At 44.9% G+C, this 25336-nt stretch overlaps 1 protein-coding gene across 1 annotated transcript in view; it reads right to left on the reverse strand.

Moving 5' to 3' along the window:
* The window catches only part of ERN1 (endoplasmic reticulum to nucleus signaling 1), a 61080-nt gene that overhangs the window by 3314 nt on the left and 32430 nt on the right, over nt 1-25336 (reverse strand). Inside the window, exons 4-21 of the mRNA XM_028712672.2 lie at nt 22770-22848; nt 18731-18803; nt 17619-17741; nt 15429-15530; nt 15058-15319; nt 13565-13643; nt 12269-12425; nt 10823-10941; nt 9439-9630; nt 8012-8273; nt 6333-6423; nt 4892-5081; nt 4196-4295; nt 3149-3348; nt 2531-2678; nt 2178-2305; nt 1654-1777; nt 985-1052 (exon numbers count right to left, since the gene is read on the reverse strand). Of these exons, the coding sequence (XP_028568505.2) occupies nt 985-1052; nt 1654-1777; nt 2178-2305; nt 2531-2678; nt 3149-3348; nt 4196-4295; nt 4892-5081; nt 6333-6423; nt 8012-8273; nt 9439-9630; nt 10823-10941; nt 12269-12425; nt 13565-13643; nt 15058-15319; nt 15429-15530; nt 17619-17741; nt 18731-18803; nt 22770-22848 (2497 nt within the window). The remainder of the gene's footprint in view (nt 1-984; nt 1053-1653; nt 1778-2177; nt 2306-2530; nt 2679-3148; nt 3349-4195; nt 4296-4891; nt 5082-6332; nt 6424-8011; nt 8274-9438; nt 9631-10822; nt 10942-12268; nt 12426-13564; nt 13644-15057; nt 15320-15428; nt 15531-17618; nt 17742-18730; nt 18804-22769; nt 22849-25336) is intronic.

Here is a 25336-nt window from a genome sequence, read left to right on the forward strand (position 1 = left end):
GATGCAGCCCACCTTCGCAGGCGAAGACTGCAAGGCACAGGGTGCAAAGTCGCCCTGTCCGTGCCTTGCGGAGCAGGGCTGCTGGCAATCACTGGGCTCGCCAGCAGCACCGCCTGGCTGAGCCCACCCCCAATCCCTGTGCCAAGACAAGCATGCGCTGGCCTGCCTCGGGAGGGGAAGTCGAACGGAGACCGCATGGCCGGGCGGTTCTGTAAAACTGTTTAGCTGAGGCCTCAGCCAAGCAGTTTAAAGAAGCAGAAGAGGAGTTTGGATTTGATATCCCGCTTTATCACTACCCAAGGGAGTCTCAAAGCGGCTAACATTCTCCTTTCCCTTCCTCCCCCACAACAAACACTCTGTGAGGTGAGTGGGGCTGAGAGACTTCAAAGAAGTGTGACTGGCCCAAGGTCACCCAGCAGCTGCATGTGGAGGAGCGGGGAAGCGAACCCGGTTCACCAGATTACGAGTCTACTGCTCTTAACCACTACACTACATAGGGACTCAAGAGGTGGCAGTTTCACTTGCAATACACACTCATACTCGTCCTGGGCAATCTCCCAGGCCTACATCTGGTGGTGGTGAGGGGAATTTGGCCTTCCCAACATTTTCAAGGAAGGAGCCCTGTGGTGGGCAGAACCTGGCAAGTGTGGTTAACACACTCTACCCTGCTGGGGGGTGGGTAGAGTGCATTCCTCACAACGCTCTGCGAGCCTCTCAGCCACCCTTCAGCTGGAGGGCACCATGAGAAGGACGCAAGAGCACACAGCCCCCGGTGAGCCCTGCAGAGCTGGCCTTGCAGGGTGTTGGGCAGGCAGGCGGTGGTCACTCCAATGGCACAGCGTGTCACCAGCTAACAAGGGCTTCACCTCAGGCACCAAACCTCCTTGGTCCATGAGGAGGCCAAGCACCATGACCCAGCTCCTCCAACCCTAAAAACATGCTTTCAATGGTATTTATGCAGTTGGCTTCTCAGAATTCACGTACCTTGTTTCTCATTGCTCGCAGGAGATCTCTTACTGAGCCGCCTTTATAGGATCGGAATCTTCGAAGATCTGCAAGAAGTAAAACTGGAATGATTAAACAAAAGAAAAATAAAGAAACAAGTGGTTTTGCTTTTGCTTTTTACTCTATAGTGGAAGAGTGATCAGTAAGAGTGATGTACCTACGGGACTGCCTCTCCTGGTATGCCCCGCGGAGGACCTTAAGGTCCACAAATGACAACACTTTGGAGGCCCCAAGCCGCAAGGTGGTTAGTTCGGTCTCAACTAGGGCCAGGGTCTTTTCAGTACTGGCCCCGACTTGGTGGAATGCTCTGTCACAAGAGACTAGGGCCCTGCAGGACTTGACATCTTTCCGCTGGGCCTGCAAGACAGAGCTGTTCCGCCTGGCCTTTGGTTTGGACTCAGTCTGACCCTCATGTTTCCCTCCGCTTATGGTTGTGATCTATGGGCTACTTTTAAAATGAGGCTGCATTTTAACCTGTATTTTAAATTGGGTTTTTTTTCTATTATGATTTTGCTGTAATTTTACTGGTGTTAGCCGCCCTGAGCCCAGCTCTGGCAGGGGAGGGCAGGGTATTATTAATAATAATAAATTTTAAGTCTTAAGTAGCCCCAACAAGTTCTATATGAAGGTCACAAAATGAAGTCTCACCTGTCTGCAGAGGGACCGTGATGTGCTCCCGCCAGTCCATGTTCACCACTGCTCTGCCTCCTTTCTCTAGCTCCTTTACTATTGGACCATCCAAGGATTCTTTTTCTATTCGATCGCTCACATCCTGAAATCGACAACACACATTTACGGCCTGTTGAGATTCGGCTCCAGAATTATGTGCCCCTCCCCCTCCTCGGCAGAGGTTCCCGTTTCAGCATTTTCTGGAAGAGACTCTCTCTGTCTGAAACCCTGGAGAGCTGCTGTAGATGGGCAAATAGCCTGACTTGGTATAAGGCAGATTCCTATGTTGAGTAAAAGGTTCCAGTAAATGGCAGAAGTCTAGTTCTCCAGCAGCCCCAAGCTTAGTGACTGCAGCTCCCTCAGCACAATCATCACTCCAAAGCAGCCTCAGGCCCAAATGCAGTGCAATATAGGGTTCTGAAATGTAGTATTTCAGTGTATATAATCCAGTGCAGATTTAAGCTTGTGAAATTAAAATAGCAGACCAAAGGGCTGCGACTCACCTGGAAAAACTGAAGTTGCTTTTCCAAACTCCAGAAAAATGGATGCTTTAGTACACAGTTAGCCGAAGGACGCTTCTGAGCATCTGTACTTATCATTTGCTCTATCAAGTCACGAGCAACTATGTCCTCTGTTGAAAAAAAAGAGAAAGAAATATGTATACAGAAGAGTCTATGCAACTTTGTGAAGTTCCACAAGCAAAGTTCAGTTTCCATTTGAACTCTAAGTCTCCTACTCTATCTAACAACTCTTGAATGCTATGGTTGTATTTTCTCTAGGTATAAATATACATTTATTTCGGAAACAACAGAAGTGCAGAGCTTTACAATAATGGAAAACGTCTCTGTTTGCTTACCATGCTTCTCTAGATTGAGGAAGTCTAGGCTGTAGGCACCCAGCAAAATGTTGGCTTGCCGCTGCAGGGATTTGCCAAATGGATGGTTGCCTTCAGAGATCACGTAGTAGAAGACACATCCAGCTGAAAAAATATCCACTGTGTGTGTCTGTAAAGAGAAGCATTTTAAAAGAGAGATTGAAATGTAACAGCAAATGAAAGTATGCAAGTTATTCACAGAAACATAAAGTACTTTCTTGCACCTTTGGATGAGACCTGCAGGTATACAACTTTTAATTATAATAACTCAGATGTATCTGGTCCTTGAGTTCTAACTCCCATGTCTCACTCACAGTGTACTGGTCAGATAACTCTGCCAAATCTGCTGCAGGTTGTTATGTTTTTTAAAATAATTCATTCCAGTACTGAAGTCTATAAACCTCAAGCTTAGTTTAAAAGATGCAGGGGAGTACATGACAGGCCATGTGGCTTCTCCAGGAGACGGGGAGGAAGAAGCAGCTGAGATACATTCCAGACATCATGATCAACATATCGCAGTATTTAGCTTCTGATATGACACCATGTTGAAAACCAGATATGGCCCAGGCTCAAGTCCTAAGAGAAGTGCAGCTGACTTACCGGGTTCTCTTTGCAGTCCTCACTCAGTATCTCTGGAGCAATCCAGCCTTCAGTGCCTGGGACCCCGGACCGACGGCTGAAACTGTGCCTGCCGACTGCAAGCTTCTTGCAGAGGCCAAAGTCGGAAATCATGGCTTTGACCTTTCCGTGGGCATTCGGCATGGAGATGAGGATATTGTGCGGCTTCAGGTCTCTGTGCACTAAAATAAAGAAAGTGGAGACAGAGAGAGATTCTAAATAGTAAAAAGAGCCATTTTATTGCTAAAATACATTTATCTCAATTCAATAGGCTTATATTACATGCTTACTCCATTAACACAGATATTTCCCAGTTTTCCTTTAAATTTGGGGGGGGGGGGCTGGAGGGCTAATTACTACCATACTGTGCACCAGAGGGAAACTCAGGTTCCTTACCTGCACTTTCAGATGCTGACCCCAGACCTTCTCATGTGCTTCTAGCTAAGTATGTGATGTCACAACAGGACATAGTAAGGAAAGGTAAAAAGGTAAAGGACCTCTGGACGGTTTAGTCCAGTCAAAGGCAACTATGGGGTTGCGACACTCATCTCGCTTTCAGGCTGAGGGAGCCGGTGTTCGTCCACAGACAGCTTTCCAGGTCATGTGGCCAGCATGACTAAACTGCTTTTGGTGCAGGAACTGCTAGGTTGGCAGGAGTTGGGACAGAGAAACGGGAGCTCACCCTGTCGCGGGGATTCGAACTGCTGACCTGATCGGCAAGCCCAAGAGGCTCAGTGGTTTAGACCACAGCACCACCCAAGCTCCCTATCAAATTTGTTCTTGCCTTCCAAAACTTTTGAGGCTTCACTGGGGAGAACACACACTCTGCACTGGGGTGAGTTGTCATCTTTCCAAACTGTATTATAACTAAAGCCTACTCTACAAAGGGGCAATGTGCACAGACGGCTTTATATCCAGCAATAATATTACCATTGCTCCTTCCCAGCTCTAAGTATCTTAATTTTCTCCGAGAGAGAAAAAAAATGAGCCACTGCAGTGGTTGGATATTAAAATAAAATGGTTTCTTACCAATATTGAGAGAGTGGAGATACGCAAGACCAGACATTGTCTGTTGCAAGAGGTTGATCGGCTGCAAACCATGCTGACTGAAGTCCTTCTGTTCCACATACTAGAATTGCATATAAACAAAGTCAAAATGAGTTTAAGGCTGCTGTCCTATCCATACTTTCTTGGGAGTAAGCCTCATTCAGCACGGTGGAACTTCCTTCTGAGTGAACATGCAAAAGATTTAGCTGCACAGCTTGGTATTCCCTGCGCTCTGTGTATGATCTCGTATGCTTAAATTAGTGCTAATGGGAGAGAATTAGAACAGAGGCAGTCTATTCGCCTCTAGTAACTTCCCTGGGTGTGATTCACTGCCAAATTATGCACTGAAAATGTAGGATAGAAAAAAATCTATTCAGTTGCAAAGCCATCACCCCATCACACAATCAAGCTTGAAATAGATACAGTAAGCTTGCAACTTATGCACATTTAACGTGCGCTTGGCAATACACGGGCATCCAGGAAAAGACTGAAAATCCCACCACCATTGAACCCAATATGTTATGACTATATGCAATTTTGGCTTTAGCCTGGATCCCTGGAATGTAGCCCCCATGTAAGTTGTGGCCTTACTGTAACTTAAAATGGAAACTTCTCTTCTTACGAACTCGCAAGCCTTTCCAGTTTTAGCTGCAGATGCATGTATAATCCATAGTTTACCTCTTGTAAAGTCGCGGCACAGAGCTCAAGCGCTATGTATTGGAACTGACGGTCCTTTTCCGTGCAGAAATAGCGGATCACGTTTGGATGTTCATCAGATTCCCGTAACAGCTGCACCTCCCGGTCAGCGAAGCTGAAGCATTCGGGGAGAATTCTCTTCACGGCAACATCTCGATTGTCAAATGTCCCCCTGTAGATACAGCAGAGAAACTCCTTAGCATTTAACTGTGTTACTCAGCTAGGATCGTGCCTGTTCTTATCAGGCTACCATGCTTCCAATTGTATTGAAGGAATTTTATTCTGGGTTGGAAAGAGAAAGGTTTTGGACTGTATGGATAAACATGTGAGTAAGTTGATGCACAAGATGGCTTCCTCACTTGTGTGGCCATCACAAAGGTGGCAGTTATGCTGCAAGGGGTGCCATACTTTTTCCTACACAAGAGACACAAATAAGCAAGAGAAGCAACTACTCAAAGAGTGGCAGAGAAAAAGGTGCCATAGGTGGCATCCAATGCTTGTGCTATAGAATTTCTAGTTTCTCTGCTCCTCCAGCCTTTCTGCGCACTTCCATTATCTGCTTTGGTGGAATCCACCAACCCTCCAGAGCAGGTTTTTGGGATGCCTGCAGAGGGAAGGAGAAGCCCTGTTGTGTAAGTGGGTGGGCCTCTCACACGACAGTCAATCTCACTCCGTACTTCGAAGGATAAGCTGGAAAGGCTAAATGCAGCATGGAATAAATATGGCGACAGAGACCATGCAGACCTTTAACTCTGAAGGCCAAAAAATTAATTTTCAGTGCTGGAAACAGATGGAAAGAAACAGAGCCATTCAAAGTAGCACTAAGCAGCAAAGTAGCTAGCTCATGCTAGCAAGAGTCCATGTGTGGGCTTCTGCTAGCAGGGCTTGTTAGTTCAATCCTGCCCAATGTGAACATTTGACACAGACATCAGCAAGTGCACAAGTAACAATATAGGCATGCATGTTTAAAGAAAATGCAATAAGAGCTGCTTCTTCCAACACACAACTCAGGAAAAGAACCACAGACACTGGCTTAATAAGCATCCCTCGTTGTGCTTCCAGGCAACCTGTTTATTGAGCATCCACATCCCAATTTGTTTGCACAAAGCTGGTGGGAAGGTTATGCAACATCAACAGTTTACCGGGCATTCATTTCAACTGGCTTGTGGGGAGGTCATGTGACTTTGCGTCAAGAAGAAATTGTTATACTACACTTGCCAGTGCATTTGCCTTACTGCAAAGAGTTGTCTTTTTTACTTTTACTTTTTTTTAAAAAAAGCTAGCTTTGCAAGAACACCAAGTCTACTCTAATGGTGCAACAACCTGAATTTGTCGGTATGCAATCAAACCTCTCCCACAATATAGCAATAGTCTGGAAGAAGCCTTTGCCTCTGGTGTACAGCATTCATGTCTGGTGCTTTACCTGTAAACGATGGTTCCCTCAGCTCCGTGTCCAAGCACATCCTTCGGGTTGAACGAAATCTTTCCAACCGCTATAGTGGCCATGTTTTCATCTGGAGAAGGGCGGAGAGGAAAGGGGGGGGGGATTGAACATACCCATGGCACCTTTTAGGCACATATTCTCACGTGGCACTTAAAGGCTCACCATGAAAGGAAGGAAAGACATTTAGGGTACTTGAAGGACTTAACGGGTCCTTAAGGAGGGACACGGGTGGCGCTGTGACTTTAAGGACTTAACTGGTTTCTTTTAAAACAAAGAAGTATTCAGATTTAGCAACACCAGTTGCAATAATAGAATCGTAGAAGTGACCCCAATCTAGTCCAGCCCCCTGTTAATGCAGGAATCTTTCCCCCAATGTGGGGCTCGAACCTACAACCCTGGGATTAAGAATCTCACACTCTACCAACTGAGCTATCTGGCCTCGTTTATGTTGTACACTAAGCTGTGTAATCAGTCTGTAGGAGTAACAGCAAAGACTGACAATTGCATTGCCATAACAATGTTCTTATCCTTCACCCAACCTTCACCTGACAGGAGTTGTTACTGCATATGTAGATGGGAGGATGAGCAATTCTTGTATCTTTCTCCTTGACATTCTGCTGAAATCTCTAATGCCAACTGACGGTACCACCTGTGTACCAGTCTCCGCAATGGAGGCACATGGAGAAAGGTGCTCAGTGTCTGCCCCATCACTCCGGAGCTCTCTTCCAGCTGGTTGCTTGCCAAAAACTGAACCGGGAACATGCTGTCTGTCCTAGCTTTTGGGCATTGGGATACAATACAAGGATTGTCTAGAAAAGTTCCCAAGACTGACACTGTGATTAGGTAGTCCTCGGTGTCATACAAGGTGAACTGAACCAACTTCATTGAAGGAATAGGTAAAGGTAAAGGGACCCCTGACCATTAGGTCCAGTTGTGGCCGGCTCTGGGGTTGCGGCGCTCATCTCGCTTTATTGGCCGAGGGAGCCGGCGTACAGCTTCCGAGTCATGTGGCCAGCATGACTAAGCCGCTTCTGGCGAACCAGAGCAGCGCACGGAAACGCCGTTTACTTTCCCGCCGGAGTGGTACCTATTTATCTACTTGCACTTTTGATGTGCTTTCAAACTGCTAGGTTGGCAGGAGCAGGGACCGAGCAATGGGAGCTCACCCCGTTGTGGGGATTCGAACCGCCTACCTTCTGATCGGCAAGTCCTAGGCTCTGTGGTTTAACCCACAGCACCACCCGCGTCCCATTGAAGGAATAGATGTATGCTAATTCATGTATGTCCAAACTTTCAAAAGATTCATTAAAAATAATAATCTCTACGACTGATCCTGAAATAGGCTGGGGACAGAGGGCTGTTGACATCTCTCCATCCAGGCTTGCTTAAACCTTGGTAGAAGTGCAGTCTTACATTCTTAGGCTGTACCCTCCCCATTTAGTCTGGATCCAAACTGCTGGGTTGGGCATTGGTGCACTTGCAAGTAGCCACAATCAATATCTATCCTATGGCTGATTATGAAATACTGTGTCTTGATCCATTTTTCCTATCTGAATGGGGGCGGGGGGGGGGGCGGAGAACAAACTAGCTGCATTTTAAGCTGGCAATGTGTACACAGCCTGAATCTACAAGAAAAGGTTAAGTTTGGTTTTTATCACCTTCTTCTTGCTCTGTGGAAAGGCAGCTCCCGACATCAGAAGCGGAGACGTTGGAATAGGCAGAGTGGTTTGATGCTTTTGGAGACATGTTTGGTGAGCTGGTGGCCGAGCTCTCTGGCCCGACGCAGGAGCCATCCAGGAATTCTGCCTCGGGGGGCAAGTCAGTGGGAGGGTTGAAAGGCTGCTGCTGCAACAGCTGTATCTTCTCCTCCAGCTGTTTCTGGAATTGCTGATGTTGTCGCTGTTGCTGATTATGCACACTCTTAAGGGGGGGGGGGAGGAATATGGAGGGAAATTAAACTTTATTTTGTGAATCTCCAACTTCTGCTTTTCTTGCATTTAATGTTTACTTGCTTTGTGGCTTTAGGTTGTATCCAGCTGTATGCCTCCATTCATGGTAGGGTTTTGAATCAAGCAGAGGTTTCCATAAACAGATTTTTTGCTGATTCCTCCATCTCTGTGCAGCCCCCCACACTTCCCCAAATCTCCAGAGAATTGGGTGCGCCCTTTGGAACAGTGTGGGAGGCTGCAGGAGAAAGGAGAATTTGCAAAAATCGCCCCATCCCCTCTTACAGGGCAAGGAGCTTCCCATGAGCAGAGGGGCACTCTGGATACAACTCAGTTATCAGGGTTGGCATCAACATTAACAGCTTTAATTTTCACAGATTCCAACCATGGAACGCTGGTTTCATACAGTGTCAACAACAGGAAATTCATAGTGCAATTAATTTAAAATGGATATCCCAATAATGATAAAAATGCACATTATAATTGTGGGAAGCAGCTGACATGGAGGTTCAAGCAATTTCCCAACCCCACACTTAGATGTAGCTACTTGTCTTTGTCCCTCCAAATAGTGTGGGGCACTCCCAAACAATCAACTCGGTTTTCTAACGTTTCGGTTTTTGAATGCCGAAAACCCAAAAGTAAATGCTTCCATTTTCAAACGCGCCTCGGAAGACGAACGGCTTCCGCTGAGGTTTCCCTCCCAATTTTCTGTATTGAATTTGCAGACCGCCCTTTGCGCCTCGGTTTCCGAACACTTCGGAAGTCGAATGGTCTTCTGGAACGGATTACATTCAAAAACCGAGGTACCACTGTATTTGATACAGAATAAAGATATCCCTGACTTAACTAAGGACCAGTTCTTGGAGTGCAGACTTTTAAGAAAGCTGTTTATAAAATGAATATATAAATGTGCATTATTCTCTTGTACCCCATGGGTTATTTTAAAGATTATGTTGCTAGCTGACATCAGGACTTGTTGAGGTCATGTTTGGGAGGGCATAAATCTCTGTTTAATAAAAACCACCCCAAAATGTCCACGCTCTTGCTGTTAGTCTGCACCAACAACGCCACCCTTCTTATCGATTCACAAGACGACCGTGCTGCAAACTAGACTATCAAGCTGCAAACTGGCCAATTACCATTGGATATGTGATGACAAAGGCTATCCAGCCAACAAGCAGGAAAGTGCTCAGGATGACGGTAGCCGTGTCCTTGAGTATGGAATCGACGGCAGCCTCTGGTCGAGGGGGCGTCTGGCCGGGGGTCTCTCCAGCATTCTCCGAAATGGGAGGAGGCAAGTCCTTGCTGGAACTGCCCCCCATGTTGATTGCCTGAGAGAACCAAAGACGGCATTAGTTCAAGGGGCTTCCATGGAAGGAACGACCTCGATTAGGGCTGCCCAGCTGCGTACGAAAAGGGCACTTGTCAACAAGGATAAGGGCTTGCAAAGTTAACAACGTACAATTAGGCAAAGGTCTATTTTTAATGTTTCTATGCCACCTTTCAGGGCAAAGCCCTCCCCCAAGGCAGCTTACATACCAAAATGGAACATGAAAATGAATACAAAACAAATTTCCAACCCTTAAAAGATCCGGGGGGAGGGGGGAGTGAATAAAAAGTGGCTAGAAATTGCACAGTGCTCAGTGTTTCTAAGCAAATATATCAAGAACTGATTCATGCTTTTTAAAGACATGATTCCGACCCAAGATAGCCATGCAAACACGATTTTCACTATTAAACAGATAGAAATAAAACAAGGAAACAAGCCTGCCATCCTTTAGAGCTTATTTCCTATGAACTTCCCTGGTCTTGCGATGCTGCTTTTGAAGCAGTTTGGCCATGTTTCTCAATAAACTCACTGTTGCATTTATTTAAATATAAAACATTATATATATATTAATACTCCTTTCTTAAATGGGGCTCCCTGTGTTCTCCCATCTAAGGGGCCAAGATCTTCCACGCCTGCTTAGCTTTAGCTATACTGCTGCATCAGGTGTTCCTGTGCTGTTCACAAAGCCCACGAACTCACACTAATGAGTTCGTACTGAGCGGCTTTGGACGTTACCCACCTAGGCAGGAACAGGGTGTACAAGTTCCCCCGCTGCCTCTGAAAGAACATCGCATCTAAAATACAGCCTTCACACTGCTCCCAGCTGGGAGACCCACAAACTTCCTGGTTTGGGGAGAACGTAAAGGTCATATTTTGAATGAGATATTGTTGCAGAGCAACAGAAACAGAGGTCGTTGTGTGCACCTTGTTCCTTTGAGGCATGGCAAACATCTAAGCGAGAAACACATCTGACTGGAAAAATTAATGGATGATTCCCCCCACCCAATCTGTTTAAAAGCATGCTCAACAAAAAAGCGCATCCTGCAATTTGCACGCACATGACGGAGGAATCCCAAGCAAATCCTGTCTCCCCCACCTCATTCACGCGCATACGTTTTACACAACGTGGAATGTATTCTATGATGACACTTTCCTAATGACTCTGTTAAACGAGACCTCGTTTATTCACCAACCTTTTCAAAAGCAGCTTTGTCCGAATCCGCCGGGATCACATTTTCGTGCCGCTTTGGCAAATTGCTGGGGAATTTCTCCAGGATCTTTGTCGGGGCCGATAACGGTGTTTCGTGGTGCCCTGGAAACAAGAACGTGCTTTCTGTTATTCCCAGGAGGAAAAGATGGCCTCACTGGCTCTGCTACACTCCCCAAGCCTGGCTTGAATGCACCCGTCAAGTCCGATACTGCCTCTTCCCAATCTGGGTGGAGGGCAGAGGCAGGCTTAAGTATGGAAACTTGTCCCTAGTCAAATGCAGAAACTAGTTCTATGAAACTTTGCCTCTGGCCCCGCCCACTATTGGTATGTGGCCCTTGGGGGGTTTCCCAGAAGGGAAGGTGGCCCTTAGGTTGCAAAAAGGCTTCCCAGCTCTGATATAGGGGCCCATTTAGCTATCACTAGCCTGCTAGTTGGATAGACACATCCTCTATGAATTTAATAGCTTTGTAAAGCCAATGGCCACCAATCCATAGAATTGTAGGGCTGGAAGCGTGATCTAGTCCAACCCCCTGCAATGAAGGAATCTTTTCCCCCAACACGTGTCTCGAACTCACAACCCTGACATTAAGATGCTCTGCCAACTAGGAAAAAGTAAAGGTACCCCTGACCATTAGGTCCAGTCGCGGACGACTCTGTGTTGCGCGCTCATCTTGCTCTATAGGCCAAGGGAGCCGGCCTTTGTTCGCAGACAGCTTCCGGGTCATGTGGCCAGCAGGACTAAGCCACTTCTGGCGAACCAGAGCAGCACATGGAAACACCGTTTACCTTCCCGCTGGAGCGGTACCTATTTATCTACTTGCACTTTGACATGCTTTCGAACTGCTAGGTTGGCAGGAGCTGGGACCGAACAACAGGAGCTCACTCCATCGCAAGGATTCGAACCGCTGACCTTCTGATCGGCAAGTCCTAGGCTCTGTGGTTTAACCCACAGCACCACCCGCATCCCTCGACTGAGCTGCATATTAGTGAGTAATTCATGATGTAGTTGAGAATTTCCTACAGTTAACTACGTACCAGTATGTACTACACTTTGGTATGTATTTTACCTTTACCTAATCCACTATCATGTCTTGTAGCGATGGGCCTATAACTAAACAACTGCAAGCTTCATACACCCAAAAACTCTTTCTGTAAAATGGTGTGTTAACTTGCAAATTAATGGATTTGCAAATGCCTGCTCATTAATTTTTTAGTTCTTAAGTTCTTTCTCATGATATCTTATGATACGAGCAAGGCACGACTGAATATTTAAAATCAAGAATTTGCATTTTGCATATCCCCCTGGTAAATACTTAAATAAAACCCTTAAATAATTTGAGGATATAATCTGCATCTTAGAATTTGAATTCTGTCCACCAGAGGGCAGTGTAACACACACAAAAAAATCCTGATGTTTACTTCCTGATACCTATTAAAAGCCAGTGATTCCTCAAATAGCGCAAACTGTTCTTCTGTTTAAATCCGGATGAAAACTTCAGATCTGTACTGGGGGTGATAACACACTCTTCAATTGTTACGCCGTGTGTTTTGGGACCCTCAATCAGCGGTATGGGACTTCCCCGGGGCTAGAGAGAAAGAGAGAGGGAGGGAAATTGTGCAGTGACTTCCTGTTCTTTGAATGCAGTAATGTCACACTTAGAAAGATAACAAGTAATTTTTAAATTTTATTGGGTGTTCATTTTATACCACAGATGTTCAAGCCGATTTTTAACATATTAACAGATGTTTCAGGCAAACAATGAGCTCAAAGAACACGGGCCATAAAAGCGCCTCTGTTGTTGACATACGGTAAGCTGCTCAGAAGGTAATTTCATGTATTTTATTTGGGTCATTAATTCAAGGCTGGGCATTGCAAAGAAGTACTTTAGCCATGCTAATTATGGGATAAGACAAAGACCGTTTCTGAGTCTTGTACGGGAAGGGCTTCACTGATGAAACTGCTAAAATACTTTTAATAGATTAAGATTTGGAGAGCAATTATCAAAGGAAAATGATGCAAATCCATTTACTTTTTGTCATTAAAATGACACCATGGTTGCCACAGCTACTGCATCTAGACCAAGCTTGTGGAACTCGCTCCGGAATGAGATCTGAACATCACAAAAGACTTCCTTATTCCAGCAGGCATTTTAAGTCAATCTTCGGTCTGAGGATAACTTTGTATTGTTTTAATTCTCTGTATGGTTCAGTTTCATGTACACTGCTTAGAATTGCTAATGATTAAACAGTTTATAAATGCCTTAAAATAAATAAGCAATTTACCAGTGTCTTTTTCTGCTTCCCCCCTATTTAAAATGGCCAGAATTACTCTTATCTGCTTGCTGAACTCATGTAGCTTGCTTATTCTTTTTTTCTTTGAACAAAATAAGCCTTTGATTCTTGTCATTTACACAAATAAAATATTTCCCCAAAATTGGGACAAATGATTAAATAAATAAATAAATAAAATTCACCCTAAGGCATCTATTCATTCGTTTCATTTTTGTAATCACTTCCAATGATACACCCCAATGGGACTGATCAATTAAAAACCATTTCACACCCAAGACAGATACCGACAGGCACACTGTAGAAACTGGATTATGAGTTCCTATTGTGAAGAAATGCAGGAAAAGAGCTCAGGTTCCTTTCTCTGTTTTTTGCATCTGGATTCCAGATTCTGGAAATTGTCCTTCCTAAAGATGAGGCCTCTTGCCCAGCTTACCATAATAGCCACTCCTTCGTGAACCATCGATGGCGATGCATACAAGCCCGTAGAGTATTTCCCTACGTAGAGGGTTGGCCTAGAAGGGAGACAGGAAGAAAATATTACAAAGCCTGCCGTTTACTTCTTTATTTAAGATACAGTTGTACCTTGGATCTCGAACACCTTGGCTTCCGAAAAAATCGGCTCACGAACGATCAAAACCCGGAAGTGAGTGTTCTGGTTTTCAAGCATTCTCTGGGAAGTCAAACATCTGATGGAGCTTCTGCGGCTTCTGATTGGCCGTTCGACTTCCAAAACAGTTCAGAAACCAAGGTACGGCTTCCTATTGGCTGCAGGAAGCTCCTGTAGCCAACTGGAAGCCACAACGGACGTTCGGGTTCCAAAGAACATTTGCAAACTGAAACAATCACTTCCGGGTTTGCGGCATTCAGGAGCAAAAACATCTGAGCTCCAAGGTGTTCAACTTTCAAGGTATGACTATACTTTCACAGAAAGATCTTGAAATATCAAATAAAATCTTTGAGCATGACTGCAGGATAGTAAACTGAATTGTGTAAGTGTTGGTTTTTTACGGCGTATTGTAAAAACAAACATACAACTCTTATTTTCTTTACTTAAACGTTCGTATATCCTGATCTCCTGTCACTCCAGGCCTTCCCAGATGACAAGAAGCCAAACAAACCTATAGAGCTGCTAGTTCCAGTACAGGAATAATAGTGAAATATATTCCTTGCTACAGGGGGGGAAAAATAGCTATGCTATCGCTAAGTAAGGTCATTGGCTGATTTTAAAAAATTGACCTGGATTCCTGTGGATCTGCCTATCTCATTTCAGCACCCCCAACACCTCCCAGTCACTATGAGATGTTGCACATGGATCAATGTGGTGGAAATTGGGGTCCCTGAGGCAAGTCTTTGGATCACAGTCATTATTGTAAGAACAGGGAAGAAATACACTATGGCAAAGGAGAAGCAAGAGTCTACCAATATATTTAAAGGGCAGGGGAGGGGAACATTCACAAAAAGCAGGGCAGGGTTATGGAGCAGGGATTTTGCTAGAAGATTTTAACCTCTCAAGAGGCTACTGATACATGAGATACTCCTCAAACAGAAATCAAATGAATGATTTCGGTTTCAGGAATATCCTATTACACCCATCACATCTTGGATTTCTGTTTGGATTGTATTTTTGGGGTGGTTGGGTACTGAGGCAGTCTGGCACTAAAAAAAAAAAGATTGACAGTAAAACAATCATTTGGAAAAGCCCTCTGTGAACATGCAAATTATTTAATATAGGGTGATTTTGTTACATAATCTGCAGAAGCAAAGTGTACAATTATTATTTTTTTTAAAAAAAGGTTACTTGCAGGCAATGGGAGACCACAGTGAAAGCACGTTTTAATTCCATGCTAGATAATAACCAAGTTGACCTGACACAATAAACACATTTTTTAAATAATACCATTTAGGAGGGGCAGAAATTGTACTCACATCAATTTGCTTTTGGCCTCTGTTTCTTTGGGAAAGGGATACTTCCACTTAGTGATGCGTCCAACTTCGCCAGACATGAAGGTGAGATAGCGCAGGGTCTCGATGCCCACATTTGTATGCATCACTTTCCACAACCCTTCCCGCTGCCAGATATAAAAGGCTACAACAGGAGAGCCGTAATTCTGGATCCACAAGACATCGCCTGACTCGCTGTCCACAGTGACCACCAGTCCGTCTCCGTTAGATGCAAAGTGGGACATTTCTGCAAGGTAAAGAGATGCAAGCAATCGCACGAAGCCTTTGCGAACTCATGGTTACATGAAATGTACAGTATTAGCATTTCAGCCTGAAATTAGAACCCCAGGTCTTACTATATTGGACGTCTTCATCAGGCAAGGTGGCTGCGTAGTCAAAGTAAGTGGCGTTCCATCGTAGCTCCTTACTCTTGGTATCGTACATGGTGATGGTGTACTCTGTTCAAAAAAAAATCCCAAAATTTCAATTCATACTGTGTGAAACAAAACAAAGCACCCAACTCTCTTGCCAGACGGTCCTCAAAACAAAGTATGTGGACATCTTCACATCATTGTATTTTTTGCAAAATTCTTCCCCATGATTAGCAGATTTAAACACCCACCCTGCAGTATTTTGAAAAGAAAAACTGACTCCTCTTATAATTTGCTGCTCAATTTCTGATTAGAGTGGTACCTCAGGTTAAGTACTTAATTCGTTCCGGAGGTCCGTTCTTAACCTGAAACTGTTCTTAACCTGAAGCATGTTCTTAACCTTAACTTTAGCTAATGGGACCTCCGCTCCCGCCGCACCGCCAGAGCACGATTTCTGTTCTCATCCTAAAGCAAAGTTCTTAACCCGAGGTACTATTTCTGGGTTAGCGGCGTCTGTAACCTGAAGCGTCTGTAACCCGAGGTACCACTGTATAGACTTTTTTTCCAGTTCATGAAACTACACGTCTGCCTCTGAATGTGGACTAGCATCTGTCTTAAAAGCTAGAATCTCACAGATCATGGCTGAGCGGCACCTCCTGCAACCTTCAAAGCGTATTTTCCAGCTTCTGAGACTGCGGGTTGAGGAGCCCCTGGCTTCTACGCTGTGACTAATGATATGGTTACAAGACAGGATCTTGCACTACTGAAAAACGCTATCGAGTTCAAAGACCAAAGGCCACGTTCAGACAGGAACATGCAGGCGTTTTGGCTCCCACACCCAGCAAAATAACATACTTGAGGTCCCCTCTCTGCAAAATGGCCTGCTGAGGGTCCTTGGAACACAGGAAGTTAGCTTTATATCAAGTCAGACCATCAGTCCTTCTATTGTCTCCTCTGACTGGCAACAGCTCCCCTGAGATCTCAGGCAGGGACAGAGAAGTCTTTGCTATCACCTGTTACCTGTTCTTTCTTTTTTAAAAAACAGGCGATGCCTGTAGGGATTGAACCTGCAACCAGCATTCAAAATACGTGCCGTTAAGACTGAGCTATGAGCCCGTCTTCCTAGCTCACTCCATTCTTAGCAGATTTCCAGGTAAGTACAAGCCACCAACATTCAGGCGCTCAAGAAAAGTTATTGCTGCTCCCTCCCATCCCACACCCCTTGTGGCCAGCCAGACTCGCCTCTTTACTTTCTAGAAATGGACTGAAGTAATGACAAGCTACATTGGACCTCCAGGCTAAGAGGCAGCCTATTAATAAGGTAAAAAAGGTAAAGGTAAAGGACCCCTGGACAGTTAAGTCCAGTCAAAGGCGACTATGGGGTTGCGGTGCTCATCTCACTTTTCAGGCTGAGGGAGCCGGCGTTTGTCCGCAGACAGCTTTCCGGGTGATGTGGCCAGCATGACTAAACCACTTCTGGTGCAACAGAACACTGTGACGGAAATCAGAGAGTGCAGAAACACCGTTTACCTTCCTGCTGCAGTGGTACCTATTTATCTACTTGCACTGGCGTGCTTTCGAACTGCTAGGTTGGCAGGAGCTGGGACAGAGCAATGGGAGCTCAGTCCGTTGCAGAGATTCGAACCGCCGACCTTCCGATCGGCAAGCCCAAGAGGCTCAGTGGTTTAGACCACAGCGCCACCTGCGTCCCTGCCCATGAATAACACCAGATACAAGTGGGCAGGGGGCTACCACTGCCTTCACAGGTTCCCAGCTGCAGGGGGTGGGCCACTGTGGCCAAGAGGATGCTGGGCCAAATGGATCCTCCCTGGCCTTGTTCAACAGCCATTTTGACAAGACCCAATTAGTTTGTGGATGACGTGGGATAACTCGTTTCTGCCTGAATAAAATAAAACGACGAACAATCCACCAAAGGGCGAGCAGCCATTGTAAACTCCGTCGAATGCATGCAAATGGCACAGTCCCATTGTTAGGTGAAAGTTAATGATTTTTAGCATGAAGCCTTCATCTAGATATGTTAAATAAACTTCATTACTATGAGCTTATTCCTTTCAGGTCTGGCTGGCTTGGCTTTCAAAAGCTACCTTTGAAGCAGGGGAGAGGGTTTGTGTGTGTGTGTGTGTGTGTGTGTGTGTGTGTGTGTGTGTGTGTTACCTGTTCGACCAAGATACAGGAGAGATGTAGACGGACACAAGCTTTCGGCAAATGAAGAAGTTAAGGTCTGCTGTTTTTCCCCTGTCATGAGGTCCACCACATACCAGCTGTCTTGCTTCTTTCCTAAATGGGAAATATCAGCATTTTAGTACTGCTAAAATCAATTCTGAAAACACCCCGTTCCTCTGTTTCCTGCCAGCCAGCAACTGGCTACTCAGAACATTGCTTTTACAGCACAGTGTGCTTTATGGTAGAGCTGGAGGTCACGTTCCTTTCTAGGCAACCTTCTAGGGGCAACATCGCTGGTGGTGGGTGGGGCCAGAAGCAAAAGTAGGCGGAGCACATATCACTCTGTAATTCCACTTGGGCAAGCAAGGAGCCCTATCAGAGCTCAATGATGCATGCTAGCCCTGCAAAACTACTCAAGGAACTGGCAAGGGCTGTTATCTGTGACTCCAGTCAATGTGCAGAACGTAAAATTAAACCCAGCTATCCGAAACCTACATGGAGATAGCTCTGGGTGGTCTGGCTAAGACAGAGGTCTATTTTGAGCATGAAAGAGATTATATACACACAAACACGTTTAAAAAGACCAGGGACAAAACAGTGTGTCACAGGTGCTTTTGTGTGGTCGTAAGGAATCAAAGGTAAAAGGTAAAGGGGCCCCTGACCATTAGGTCCAGTCGTGGCAGACTCTGGGGTTGTGGCGCTCATCTTCAGCTTCCGGGTTACGTGGCCAGCATGACTAAGCCGCTTCTGGCGAACCAGAGCAGTGCCGTTTACCTTCCCGCCGGAGCGGTACCTATTGATCTACTTGCACTTTGACATGCTTTCGAACTGCTAGGTTGGCAGGAGCAGGGACCGAGCAACGGGAGCTCACCCCGTTGCGGGGATTCGAACCGCCAACCTTCTGATCGGCAAGTCCTAGGCTCTGTGGTTTAACCCACAGCGCCACCCGCATCCCTAAGGAATCAAAAGCTAGGCGTAAATACCAGAAAATACCGATGGGGATAGAAGAGCTGGAAGAGGGGAAGTATTTCCATGCAACAACGTCTGTGACAGTGTCCTAAAATGCACTCAAGTTAACTTTTAGGAAGCAAGTGGAGCCTTACCCATGTACAGAATTCCATCTGAACTGCGGCAAGGAGATGCTTGAACTAGCTCAGGAATGGTGAATGGCAGTTTCTGGAATAGAAATATTCACTTTAGCCATCTTAATTTCATATTCAGCATTGACCGAGATTTGCAAGATAACAAGAAATCAGCAGCAAACGCCATTTCTAAGCGTGCTGTCGTTCTAGGGTTGAAGGAGTTTAGGGGTTTGCCTGCTCTGGCAGATTAATGTACGTCAGGGCTATTTGGGCTTATCTGCGATCTGCATGTACCCTGCGTCATATGACACGACAAAAGGCTTGCATCGGTGAAGCTGTGACCTGGATACATTTCCATTGCTACAACAACATACCATCGCTTCAAGTTCAAACATAAAAATTCAGAGATGGCAATTGCTTCTGAAGGAAGAGCTTGATGATGTTCCTTAGTCCCCTTAGTCCCACTCCGTTATTGAAAATGGAAGGTCTGCTATTCTCTCCCCACACCCAACGCTATTACATATTGCAACACTGCTCACATGTCCTAGATAGAATCTGGGTCTCCATTTTGAGAAATACCACAGGAAAGAGAAACAGATGTTATCTCTCTCCCCCCCCCTTTCTCTCCCTCCTAAACGTTCAAATGTGCATTTCTCACAAGAAGGGGGACGGGGTAACGGTGACAATTTAGGCGCCACTTGCTCCCACGAAGCCCCAACACATAGTATACTAATATGGAACAATGAGCAGAAAACAGCCAGATATAAATGCATTTTAGTACCACAGAAACACAGACTGACTTTTAAGTATTTGTGTGTGTTTTTTTAAAAAGGATCACGTTTTCCCTCCTCACCATTTTATCCTCACAGTGTACGTTAGACTAAGAGGCAGACCGGCCCAAAGAACCTTGATCTCCTCAGTCCATGTCTGATGTTTCCTCTACCACACCGACCAACCAAATCTGACATCTCTCTGGTCCTCAGAGAGAGGTGGGAGCCAGGGCTCACTACCCTTCTGCGTTGATTTTGATATACTTATTTTATTGCAGAAGTTCATGTCCGACGTGCAGCAAGGAGATCTTGAGAGCACTGATGCTGCACTCACAGAATCACAGAACGGCACATCTGGAAGGCGTCCTGAGGGTCATCACCACCAACCCCCTGCCAAGGCTCCCGCAGATACTCTTAGGATAGGGTTCATGTATCTAGGTGCCTAGGGCACATGGCCATCACTCAAGTAGTCTCAACTAGGGCCAGGGCCTTTTCAGTACTGGCCCTGACTTGGTGAAACGCTCTGTCACAAGAGACTAGGGCCCTGCGGGACTTGACATCTTTCTGCGGGGCCTGCAAGACAGAGCTGTTCCGCCTGGTCTTTGGTTTGGACTCAGTCTGACCCTTATGTTTCCCTCCCCTTATGGTCTTGATTTATCGGCTATTTTAAAATGAGGCTGCATTTTAAACTGTATTTTAAATTGGGGGTTTTTTTTCTTCTTTTCTTTCTCTCTCTCTCTTTTTCTCTTATTATGTTATTACTCTGATTTTATTGGTGTTAGCCGCCCTGAGCCTGGCTTTGGCCAGGGAGGGCAGGGTATAAATAAAAAATTTATTATTATTATTATTATTATTATTATTATTATTATTATTATGCCTGTGCAGCAGAATGACATGTGTTGGGCTCCATGCATGTAAGCCACTATGGAAACATGAAGCCCAACAAAGAGGTGCCAGACAGACTGGCACCTCTGCCACAGGCAGTAAGGGCAGAGTAGCACAATCCTGATCAATGTAGGATCTGAACGCCTGCACTGAGCTAAAGCATACCCTCCAACATTTCATAGGTGAAAATGAGGTGTTTTGTAGGCTTGCGGCATCCTTATTCTCACACCAGCCTCACCTCTCCCCAATTTTTACTCAAGAGATTTTATTTCTAATTATAATGGGGGGGGGGGACGACTAGGGTTGCCATTATTTCAAAAAGTGAAAAATCCAGAAAGAAAAGTTGTTAAGAGTTTTGCCCAAAGTTGTTGAATTGTGTGTGTTTTTGTTTTGGTTTTTTTTTGCAAAATCTCAAGAGAGAGAGAAAATGAACGACAGTGCCAACACAGGTTGACGTTTCAGCGATTTCCACCCACACTTGTTTCCGACGGCTGATTGCCGGCTATTTCTGGGAAATTTCGGACGTAGGGTAACCCTACAAAAACTCAAGAATTAGCAACTCCAACATCTCTGTGTGCGTGTGCATGCACACACACTTTTTTAAAAAAAATGCATCCTCAAAGCATTAAAGGCGCATAGCCACTTCAGTCAACTCCCATGCTTGTGAGAAGGGTAAGAATCCTTTCTTGTGCCTAGCAGTACAAATCAACAGCAGATTGCATATCTTCCTGAAGAAACTGGGGAAAGCGCTAAGATCACAGGTGCATTTTACAGCAGCTTGCAAGCACTGTGCAATTTTCCTTTCTTTGTGGGAAGATGTAAAAAAAAATGTAGCGTAGCAGCTACCCCCAGGACCTTAATGTACTTTCCAAAGTCCAGAAGGATGCCCTTCCACTATGTAACCTTTATCAACGTTCAAAAGGGCAGAAGAGATCAAAAGAAAGAATATTCAGGAAAAGTCTGCCACCTACACAAAAAACAACGGGCGCATCGGGAACACAAGCCACTGCCATATGCCAGCTCCATTGCTCATGTAGCCCTTGCAGAGACTCTTGGACAGAGAGAGGTCTTTCTACCTGGTTCTTAACAACAAGCAGCCCTGGCAATCCCAGGGATTGCCTTGTGCATGCAGGACATTTTGCTCCCTCTCTGTGTTTTTTGGTGCATGCAAGAGAAAGTATTTATTTGCTGCAGCTATATTGAGGAAGTTGCATCGGATTGAGGAAAAGAAACTCACCCGAAGCCATTATTTATCTCTTTTATTTCATCACAAAAAACTGCAGCTCTGAAGCAACTATGCAACGAGTGCCTGTAAGGGTGTCTGATCATGGCTGTTTAACACTCCATCTATTTGGAAAGAACTACAGAGGCAGCATGTACTGAAATTAATACTGGAAGCAATACAAAATAAGGGACCCAGGTATTCCTGGAATAAGTTGTAGTTCTTGACAAGGTTGCTTGAATAGTGTGATTCCTTAAGGCTATAATTAAGTGCCCAAGAACTGGTTAATCTCTTGCAAATTGCTGCATGTGTAATACAACTGAAAAATTATCCAAAGTGTCTGATAAGACTCCCGTAAATTAGACATATTATAAAGTCAGAAACATGTTCATGAAGCTCACAATGAACTCCGTAAAGGGTTCGGTTCCTTCCTGCTCTTGCAGCAAGTGTCTGGGAATCCAGAAAAGCTGGCACTATGATGTGGGTGTATCAATTCCTGGAAACAGGTTCCCAAAGTTGGCGCCAAAACTTGACAATCTCATTAGCTAATTGCCAAAGTAGGACATGATTCTGGTAAGTGCAAGAACTGCCTAAATCTCTGCACGACGTGACTATCGATGGATACGTCTGCTGCCTAGAGGAATAGTAAGTAGATTTGTCTGTGGGTCTGTTCCTTATTTGAACAAAGAACGCCACACTCCCTGGTTATGTTTGCATACGATGCATCTTTTCCCTTTCGCTACACAAGGCTGATTCTCACGTAACACCAAAGGACAACTAGGCTTACAATTCTTCCTGCCCTTTCTTACCCCCATCCCAGCCTGTCCCAATTTTCCCATCGAACTTCCAAGTTCAGGCAAATCTCAAGTTTGCAGTTATGTATGAATTGGTGAACTATGACATCCTTGGCCCCTGAACCAGAATGGGAAAACTTTCGACCACAAGACTAGATTTGTTCACATGCACTGGGATATAGATAGGTATAGGTAAAGGATGTTCTTTGAAGGATAGACATGCTTCTTTCTGCAGAGTTACTTTTTAAAAAAATCAAAGCTGGTAGAAAAGACATGCTCTGAGCAGCAGGGATAGCCTTTGAGTGTTCTAAAAGAAAGCATGGCTTGTGTCGCCGTGTGTCTTATTCTATTGAAACAATGCAACTATTGTCTGATTAGGTTATACGTACGGTCAAGCCTTCATTATTCTTGCCACCAAGCGTGTACAGACTTCCATCATTCGGATCGGGAAGAAAGGCTGGTCTAGGACTTAAGAAATTATTAAAACAGCAATTAATGTTGTGAATTGGGGGTGAGCACAACAGTATTCAGTTTTTGCTTCCTGGTGAAGGCAGCTACTTCTCTCTCTCTCTTTAGGGGGGGAAAAGTAAAATGTGATTTATTTATTTTTTTAACTTGGCACAGCACATGAAACCACCAGAGATCCAGTCCCATGTGGGACGGGATAAACACAGTCATTTTGCAAGTAACGTGCCACCTTTCCATTGATGTTAGTTTAATGACTCTGTTCCAGTCTTCAGTGCTCTTTCCTGAAAACATTCCTTTATTTCAAGTACATTGCTGTTTCCATAAATCTTCAGATCTAGTACCACAAACGGCTGTAATTTGTTAGCTGATAGAAAAGTACAAATCTAAATGCACTTTATGGCTAAGGGTCTTTATTCTCACCCGAATAATTAGAATAAAGTAGAATTCTAACTACTGATTTAAAAAAAAAAAGGGGGGGGGAGAAAAGCCCTAATCTCCACATGCAACTAGAGAAAATAATAAGAGTTCTGGGGTGCAGAGCAAGGCTGCGCAACTTCAGATTGAAGGATGCCATTTTGAATGCTCTCCTGTATGAAAAACATCACCCAAGTAGAACAAAAAGCAAAAATGCTAGAACTTCAGAAGGAAAGGGTTTAGCCCAGCTGGGGGCAGCCCAAGGTGTTTCAGCACCTGCCACACTGCCAGGGCGGGGTGGGGGGCGCTCCACAACCACCCTGGCAGCAAAGCTGAGAAGCGGAGTGCCCCCCCATAGCCGACCTGGCAGGATGGCCGGCATTCCACAGAGCTTTGCCGCCAGTCCCTCTCTACTCCTAGAGGCCAGGGGAAACCAGTGACAACGCTGGGTGGCAGAACAGGGGTGCTGCCCCTTGCAGGTGCTGCCCAATCCCGCCTAATGGGTGGGCCAGCTCTGAGTGCAGCCCACATGCTATTGTGCTCGTTTTGTTAATGCAGGCAGGCATGAAAAATGGCACCCCTTGCCTTGCACCCTGACGAAGCACAGTCCATTCTACCAGCTACCTATGCCAGGCAGGACTCAACTTTGTGCTTCAAAGATAAATATCTTGGACATTCTGTAAAAGTCTGCAGTTGTACCTTGGATCTTGCGAGTCAAACGTTTTGGCTCCCAAACCCTGCAAACCTGGAAGTGAGTGTTCCAGATTACAAATGTTCTTTGGAACCCGAACATCTGACGCGACTTCTGATTGGCTGCAGGAACTTCCTTGGCTGCCTTGGTTTCCAAACATTTTGGAAGTTGAACGGATTTCTAGAACGGATTCCGTTTTACTTCAGAGGTACCACCGTATAGGAAAGGGTAACCAAAAGGGAGGGGGGAATTGTATCTGCCTTGCCCACTGTGAAAATGTCAAAGGTGCATTTGTTCATTCTGGCTTTGGGGAGAAGGTAATCTGGTGTTTAACTGAATTTGTTTTGTCTGCTGTGCTATGTAAATGGTTTTAGTTATTGCTGCGATGATTAATACAATCAATTTGACGATGCTGTAAGCCACCCTTCTTAAATCGTGGTTTGGGCAGTCTCTACAAGCCAGGATATCAAACCAGAATTTGATTCTGGTTTGATATCCAAGTTTATGGGGAAATCTTGGATGGAGAGATTATGGTTTAAGATTTCTCCATAAACTTGGATATCAAACCAGGATCAAATTCTGGTTTGATATCCTGGCTTGTAGGGATTGCCCAAATGTCACAGGAAAGTATGGAAATATCAGATTTCAGATCAAAAGAGAAGGGAGGAGAGAGCAAGTGGCCACTATTTCCCTGTTTGGACATCATAGGAAACTGGTTTAAGTCTGGAAATAAGGTGCACAGCAGAAGGGAGAAGGAAGCATGTGAACATCTGTTTCCAGCTGGGTAAAGCCATGGTTTATCATTCTGAAATTTGTTATATCTGAATAGCAACATCGACTTCAATTACCAAGACATGTTACGTGAAATAACTTGATGATGACAGCTTAGTTACAGTCACAATTTGGAATTGGTACACACAGGTTTTTATACTGTTATGTATGTTTGGAAACTAGTTTGCAGTGGGTTGTGCCATTTTGAAAATTAAATCTTAGAATACTTTCCATGGCAATATGGAGCCCTGGTCTTGAGAGACGATATTGTTCTCCACCACAATATTCTTATAAGGGTGACTACATTTTGGACAAGCCAGGTTATATTTTAGTTCTAGGGAATGTTTGCAATAATGCTTCTCCTAAATGACATCAAAACAACCCTCACTTACTGTAAGTTAACATGTTTTACTTGTCTTGCGCTGCTGGCTTTAACAGCAGCCTGACGTGCAGAAATTTAACTGGTGAATTTTCTTCTAGCATAGAGTTAAGTCACTAAAAAAAATATCCCAGTGTGTTAATTTCTGATTTAGTTAAAAGTATGGCCACAGGCCAAGTAAAAAGCTGGCGAGATCAGCTAGCTATAGGGCATTCGCTTAAATAAAATAATAT

This window comes from Podarcis muralis, chromosome 2 (assembly GCF_964188315.1).
Source record: "Podarcis muralis chromosome 2, rPodMur119.hap1.1, whole genome shotgun sequence".
Taxonomy (NCBI): Eukaryota; Metazoa; Chordata; class Lepidosauria; order Squamata; family Lacertidae; genus Podarcis; species Podarcis muralis.